Source organism: Brachionichthys hirsutus, chromosome 16, assembly GCF_040956055.1.
Source record: "Brachionichthys hirsutus isolate HB-005 chromosome 16, CSIRO-AGI_Bhir_v1, whole genome shotgun sequence".
In the NCBI taxonomy this organism is placed as follows: domain Eukaryota; kingdom Metazoa; phylum Chordata; class Actinopteri; order Lophiiformes; family Brachionichthyidae; genus Brachionichthys; species Brachionichthys hirsutus.
The window spans coordinates 11,767,504-11,774,435 of record NC_090912.1 but is presented as its reverse complement, the minus strand read 5'-3'; the positions used below and the strand labels follow the sequence as shown (position 1 = coordinate 11,774,435).

The 6,932-nt window shown below is 47.3% G+C and overlaps 1 protein-coding gene across 1 annotated transcript; it reads right to left on the bottom strand.

The window, feature by feature from the left end:
• Positions 1-594: 594 nt before the first annotated feature.
• Positions 595-4,361, bottom strand: LOC137905641 (mitochondrial adenyl nucleotide antiporter SLC25A23-like). The gene is made up of 9 exons (XM_068749884.1): positions 4,155-4,361; positions 3,294-3,446; positions 2,946-3,059; positions 2,440-2,607; positions 2,273-2,316; positions 1,665-1,672; positions 1,000-1,113; positions 737-906; positions 595-618 (listed from the first exon to the last, which is right to left on the bottom strand). The coding sequence occupies exons 1-9, from the start codon at positions 4,311-4,313 to the stop codon at positions 595-597; spliced, it is 954 nt and encodes a 317-aa protein (XP_068605985.1). The 5' UTR covers positions 4,314-4,361.
• Between the last annotated feature and the right edge of the window lie 2,571 nt (positions 4,362-6,932).

Below are 6,932 nucleotides of genomic sequence, written 5' to 3'. Positions count from 1 at the left end.
GGTGACTTGTCCAGGGTGTGGCCCACCTCTCACCCATAGTCAGCGGGGCTAGGCGTTACCCGGCTTTGGTTAAGTGGCTGAACACAATAGGGCTCCTTCCCGTCTTCAAGAATGAATGAATAGTCCTCTCATTTATTGAGATGCACCCGGGTAGCCATTCATCCATTCATCCATTCATCTGCCGAGCGCTTTCCCGCTCTGCCGGTCGCGGGACTCGCTGGAGCCTATCCCAGCTTGCTATGGACAAAATGCATTTCACAATATTCCACCAAGGAAGGCTGAAATGTAAAATCAGCTTCAGCTCTCGTCTGATCACGGGCCAGTCTGGATCATTATCTCACATTTCGGGGTTCAAACCGGCGCCGACCACGGATGTCTGGAGCCAACACAGCAGAGATGGTTTCATCGATCGTCTCGTCTAATGGAAGATGGATGGATGTACGGATGCTGACATGGCATTTAAAGTTGAACAGTTAAAGCCCTCTTCATTACGAAACGATGGAGATTTATTCCATCCCAGCAGCATGTAAAGTACAGTACTCATTTTGGCTCCAAATAAAGTTAAAATTGCTATTTTCATTGGGGCTAAGAAGCCTAAGCGTAGTCAAAGACTTGAAACTGCATGTGTAAACAGGAAGTAGAACCCACAGCAGCGTGACCTGCGTCTGTTCAGCGGCCCTTCGCTCTGAGGAGCTGCATCATCTCCTCTCTTCTGCTTCTCAGTCTACTAACCCACCCCGAGGATTTTCTTCATGCGCTCATACACTACGTAGGAGATGCTGACAGCTGGAATGACTTTGAGAAAGTTGGGGGTGATGCCTCGGTACAGGCCGGCTACACCCTCGTGTGATATGATGTACTTGAACTGGCCCACCATGGTCAGCTTGGGTTTCCCTTCAGTAATGGCTGAAAGAAAAGCAAAAGAGGTTGAGAGTTGACTCCTAGCTGGGCCATTGATTATGGAACAATATGTTAAGAACACGTCGGAATCCGTTTTACCTTGTGCCTGCATACGTGTGCGGATGAGAGCCAGGGGATAGGACGCCAGCTGTCCACAGGTACTTGAGATGGTACCACAGCCCAGGAGCACAAGAACTCCTGGATCTGCAGAGTCTAAGCCAGACATGGGCAAATCACGGCCCGTTATGCTTTTCAATACGGCCCGCCGAACTTGTCCAATGACCAAAAAATTCAAAATCATAACTTTCATTTTGTCCCTGCAATACCCGTGATTGACCAGCAGATGGTGCACTGACCATCGATGTCTTGTAGCGTATTGCTCTGCTTTTAGTTTCGTTTCCCCGATTGCTGGTGTCCCGTCCCCTGTCACAAGACCCTGAAACCGCACCGCAGGAGCTGCAGTTGGAACTGATCGATCTTCAGTCCGACTCCGCCTTGAAGGATACGTTCAAGTCTCTTAACCTGAATGACTTTTATGCCTCACTTAACAAAGCCACGTTTCCAAACCTCCGGAGGATGGCACAGAAGGTGCTGGTGTTGTTTGGCTCGACCTCCGTGTGTGAGCAGACGTTCAGCGTCATGATCAATAAAGCCCGTCATAGATCCAAGTTAACGGACCAACATCTCAGATCTATCCTGAGAATAGAACAGCAAAAATAACTCCAGACTTTGATGCACTGGCCAAAAAGGGAGACCAATAACACTGTTCCCACTGAAATTGGTGAGTTTGTATGTTCTGTTATGAAAGAAAATGCATCTGGAAAGTTTGAACGTGCGTCTTTTAATGAAGTGCGCATTTATGCACAGCAGTGGAACAACAATGAGTGCAGCAGGAATGATTGAGATTTAGTATTTCGTGTTTTGATATGTTTTGAATGTTGAAAGTGATCATCTTTTTTCAATAAATGTTGGTTTATTTAACTTTACGCCTTCAAGTGAAATTTATTAAAAACAGACGCAATCACCAGGTTTGACAGATCACAGTGTCATTGCTATTTTAATCTTTTTACATTTCTCCTCACAGCGTTGTGCCAAAATATGTGTAAATGCCGCATCTTGCATATTCATTGAGACAAACGTACTACCTGGATAAAGGCTATTTTGCACATTTGAAAGACGCAGTTCTTCGTACACGCTGTTAGTAAATCGGGTTGTACATTTATCTGTGTGTGTTTACTGTGCTATGAGGTTTGCACACTACACGCAGCGCTTTAGTATATCTGGGCCAAACACTCATCCAAAAGCTCCTGGCCCGGCCCCTCTGTCAAAATTTCAAACCCAATGTGGCCCGCACGTCAAAAAGTTTGCCCACCCCCGATCTAAGCAGTACCTCTGAAGCCAAGCGTTCTTCAGAGTCTTTCGATGGAGCAGGAACAGGCAGAAATAGTTTCATATGTAAAGGTGGCGAGTTGCGAAAGTAAGGTCAAACTTTAGCGGGCTATCTTTGAGCTTCTGATTTTGACTGTGGGCTGCACACACCTCGTACACGGCCAAATCGATGCCAGCATAAGGAATGATGCCGACTGTATTTGGCAGGTAGCCCCTGTAGAAAGCCTGGGCTCCCTCCACCTTCAGGATCTTCCTGGCACAATCAGCCACACCCGAGTACTGTCCAGTCGTCCTCAGTGTAAGACGAGTCTTCAGCACCTACACACCAGAGTGGAGAAGCAGGGTGAGGATCGACTGTACCCCTACGGCCTCTTTGTATTTATTTACTTTATTGTGCTGCTACGTGCACCATTAGAAATAAAGTTCACTTTAAGTCTAGGCACTGAACTTAGTGCCACAGAAATACACTGCAGAATGTGAGAACTTTATGCCTTTGTCGGTCCAGGAGTGTGACGGAGTCCACAGCCCTCACCTGGCTTAGAGGAAGCCACACCTGCGGTATGAGTGCAGCCACTGTATGAATGGATGAATGCAGGCTCGTGTTGTAAAGGACAGACCCAGAAAGGCAGCAGAGATACGATGACCTTTAAACTGACCTCCATTGGGTAGATGATGGTCTGGGCAGTAGCTCCTGCCAAAGATCCAGCGATAAACCTTTCTTGTACCCTTAAAGAGCCCCCCTCTTTACTGCCCCGAATCAAGCACTTCATCTAAAGTAAAAGAAAGAATGGTTGGCGGGGAAAGACAGACGTGGGAAGGGCCCAGAGGGGGGGGGAGGGGGGCAATAATATGATGCATCTGTGGAGAGAATTCAACTATCCGGACATGAAAATAGGCATTATTCAAGACTGGGTAGAGTTCTGGTCTTACATGTACCATTAGGTTTATTTATAAGGATTGAGTTCTAATTATTTCTTGTCATTGATTGGTTGGAGCGCACCGACCTGTTCATAGGCCATAAACTTAATGGCCGATTCAGGAGCAATCTTGAGGACATTGATCCCATTTCCCCTCCAGAGTGAGAACACGCCTCCTTCCTTGATCATTCCCCTCAGTCCAGACCAGAGATTCATTCCTTGAGATTTAGAACCATGTACCTGAATGCAAAAACAAGTCAATCATCTGAGTACAGTGGGTACAGATACAAGCTGCCAAACTGAGCTAGTTCAACAGGAAGGGGGTGCGAGGTGAGGTCCTTTATCAGGTTCAGCTCAGTGATGGCCGTGGGCAAAAAGCAGTTTTCCAGCCTTGAGGTGCGAGCTTTAGTTTAAAGGCTCTATAGTTGGTGACAGCCCAGAACCATTCAGTTTGACCACTGATAGGGTCATTTGCTTATTTTCATTTGTTTAAATGTAACCGTTAGATAAAGAACAGCCCCATCTGGTGGGCAGCGATGTTGTGCGCTCTGAAGGTATCGTGATGTCACTAAGTCAAGAGGTGGAGCCATGAACGTTATAAATAAACTTGTTCCGGGAAGCGGAAACAGTTGGTTGGAGGAAGCGCGCCAGACCAGCCGGTCCGGGCAGCGTGAGAGAAAATAGAAGCCTGGTGTCCGCCTGTTTCATTTCGGTGCGTTTGTAAATTAATATCACAATGTTAGAGACTTAATCTCTAACAACCACTCAGTCCCGAGGTGTGAATCAGCCTCGGTCATCCTCGCTGGTGGCTCAAACACTCTTAACGTCAGCTCCTCTAACCGTTTGTTTCACCGTCTCGACAGACAAAAACTCTCCGAGCACAAATGAGAAAAGCTTTGAGACAGCCCTTCACAAAAGTATAATCGTGAACTTTGTGAAATGACCCACCTGCAGGAAGACTTTTAGACGGTCCAATGGTGCAGTGCCTGTTCGGGACACAGCGCCTGCCATCGCCCCAGCAACCAGCTGCTTCCACACCAGACCTGAGCGCCGCTCACGCTCTGAGAACTCGTCTGGCACAGTCAGATGTTCTCCGATGTCAAACATCTGTGGCACCAGGAGAAATGTAAAGGACAACTTGTACCGGTATATCTTCCAGGTGGCCTTTAATCATTTGTGTTGTCGAATTCTTTGCAGGTTACAACTGAATGCATCACGTTTTCACTATAAAAAAAGAAGCAAGCTTTTTCATATGTCTTCTATCTGATCCTTTCTGTTCCAGTTTTGTTATGTCCTGATCTTTTTTCAGAATAGTTTTTATTTATTTAGTTCTATTTTATTTTTATTTTTGTTTACAGATGACAGTAATTACGGGGCAGAATGGTGGCGCAGTGATTAGCGCCGCCGCCTCACAGCAAACAGGTACTGGGTTCGATTTCCATTCTGTGTGGCGTTTTTTGTTCTCCCCGTGTCTGTGTGGCCCCGCAATGCGCTGGTGACACATCCTGGGAGTACCCCGCCTCTCGCCCGTAGTCAGAAGAGACGATTGTTTCATGTACAAGAAGATGTTATTTTATTTTACCTCTATTAAAACAGGTAAGTTAATTGAGAACTAATTCTCATTTGGAACATGAGCCAATCAGAGATTGCAGACCCCGCCTCCAAAAGACTATTGGATCTTGTGAGACAGTAAACAGGGCTTCCGGATCAGAGGGGCCAAACCTGCTCTAGCTTGCTGCTCCGGAACGGGAAAAGATACAACTACAACTGTAACATATATGAAACCAGAATGAACTATGAGTGTGCACACCAAATCTGAAGTCTCTAGCTCCAGAATTGAGGTCAGGATGGACTCCTGAAAAATGCAGATTTTAGAACAAAAATTAGCTCTCCGATCTGGATTCGGTCGAAATTAGTCATGGTCATAGACCTTTAAGGAGTACTTATGTGTGATTTTTTTCAGATCCATACCGCCATGCGTTTCGAAGAAATTAAGAAAAGTGCCCTATCTCGCAATGTTAAAGAATCCTTTAAAAACATTCTAGAATCTGGATCCAGACAGACAGACAAACAGACCCAATTGCAATACCCTTGCCTCCCCTTCGGCGAGGGTAATAAAGACTCCACAAAGAAAGGCCCCCAGCCGGATTTGAACCTGCGACCTCCATCCAAAACGCAGGATGGCTGTTATCAGTCTGACTATCAGGAACTGTATCATTTCTGTCACTGAACGCAGCAGACTTACATGCGATTTTAGTTTTATAGATTGGAGACGGGGCAAAGTGACTGGGAATATTCATGGTTTGGAGACGGACCAATCGGACTGGGAATATTCATGGGATTGGAGACGGATCAATGAGACTGGGAATATTCATGGTTTGGAGACGGATCAATCGGACTGGGAATATTCACGGGATTGGAGACGGATCAATCAGACTGGGAATATTCATGGTTTGGAGACGGACCAATCGGACTGGGAATATTCATGGGATTGGAGACGGAGCAATCAAACAAGAAACGTGGGAAATGTGGGATTTTATTGTAAAGCAGAATTTCTGTCTAAAGAAAGGAACCAGCAGGACGACTTCAGCCTTCGTCTCGTTAACAACACAGGAAGTGATTGTGATCCGTGAACAGACAGGAAGCACTGGGGGAGGGGCGGAGTCCAGGAGGAACAAAGACACGCCCGTTTACTCCGACACCTCCGGACTCGTTAGTGTCCAAGTCCTGCCGCAGGTTCCAGGAGGACTGGAAGCAAAGGAAGGATTTCTGGGGACGGACAGCAGAGACGACTCTAGAGGCCGTCAGATGTCTCTCGTCTCAGATCACATGACACCAGGAGGACCAATAGGACGAAGGGAAAGCACAAACAACCCAGCAGCCGAAGAGTTAAAGTGTAATGATGGAGGACGTTTGAAGGACGTCGGATGAAGACAGTCTTAAAGATCCTGTTTGACGTCTCCAGAGAAGAGAGACGAGAACAATCCCCGAAATATTTAAATGACACCGTTTAGACTCTAATCAATAAGTATCGATCACTGGATCCTCGTCGCTGATATCTTTGATCGGATCGCGTTCTGGTGAAGACCCGGTGGACTCCAGTTCAAACAGGACGATGTGGGGACACCGCTCCTTGTCCCAGAACCCTGCGGAGACAGAACCAACAGAACTGAGCAGAAACGCCACGAAGCCACACCCGAACCCGATCAGTCCACCTTAAATGTCCAGGTGGACTCATTGTCTTTGTCCAACAACCTCAGATCCCTTCAGGTGAAACCGCTTCACCTTTTGTTGGGGAAAAGACACCAAAGGACAAAGACTATCTTGTCTCACAAGTCTGACAGAGAATAATCTCCCCGTGTCAGAAGGTTCTTCTACACATAGTGTCCCACACGAAGACACTCACTGCGTTCATTCTGTCCTTGTCCCAACGCCCTCCGGCTGGATGATGATCTCTGGCTGGATGACGAACTCTGGCTGGATGACGACCTCCGGCTGCATGTCCACCTCCGGGTGCATGTCCAACTCTGGCTGCATGTCCACCTCCGGCTGCATATCCACCTCTGGCTGCATGTCCACCTCCGGCTGCATGTCCACCTCCGGCTGCATGTCCACCTCTGGCTGCAGTCTCTTTGTGAGCTCAGCGCTGTCCTCAGAAGGTGGACGAGGTTTACCTGGATAACAAAGACGCATCATTCCACCGCTCACGGTTGCAGGTGAACGGAT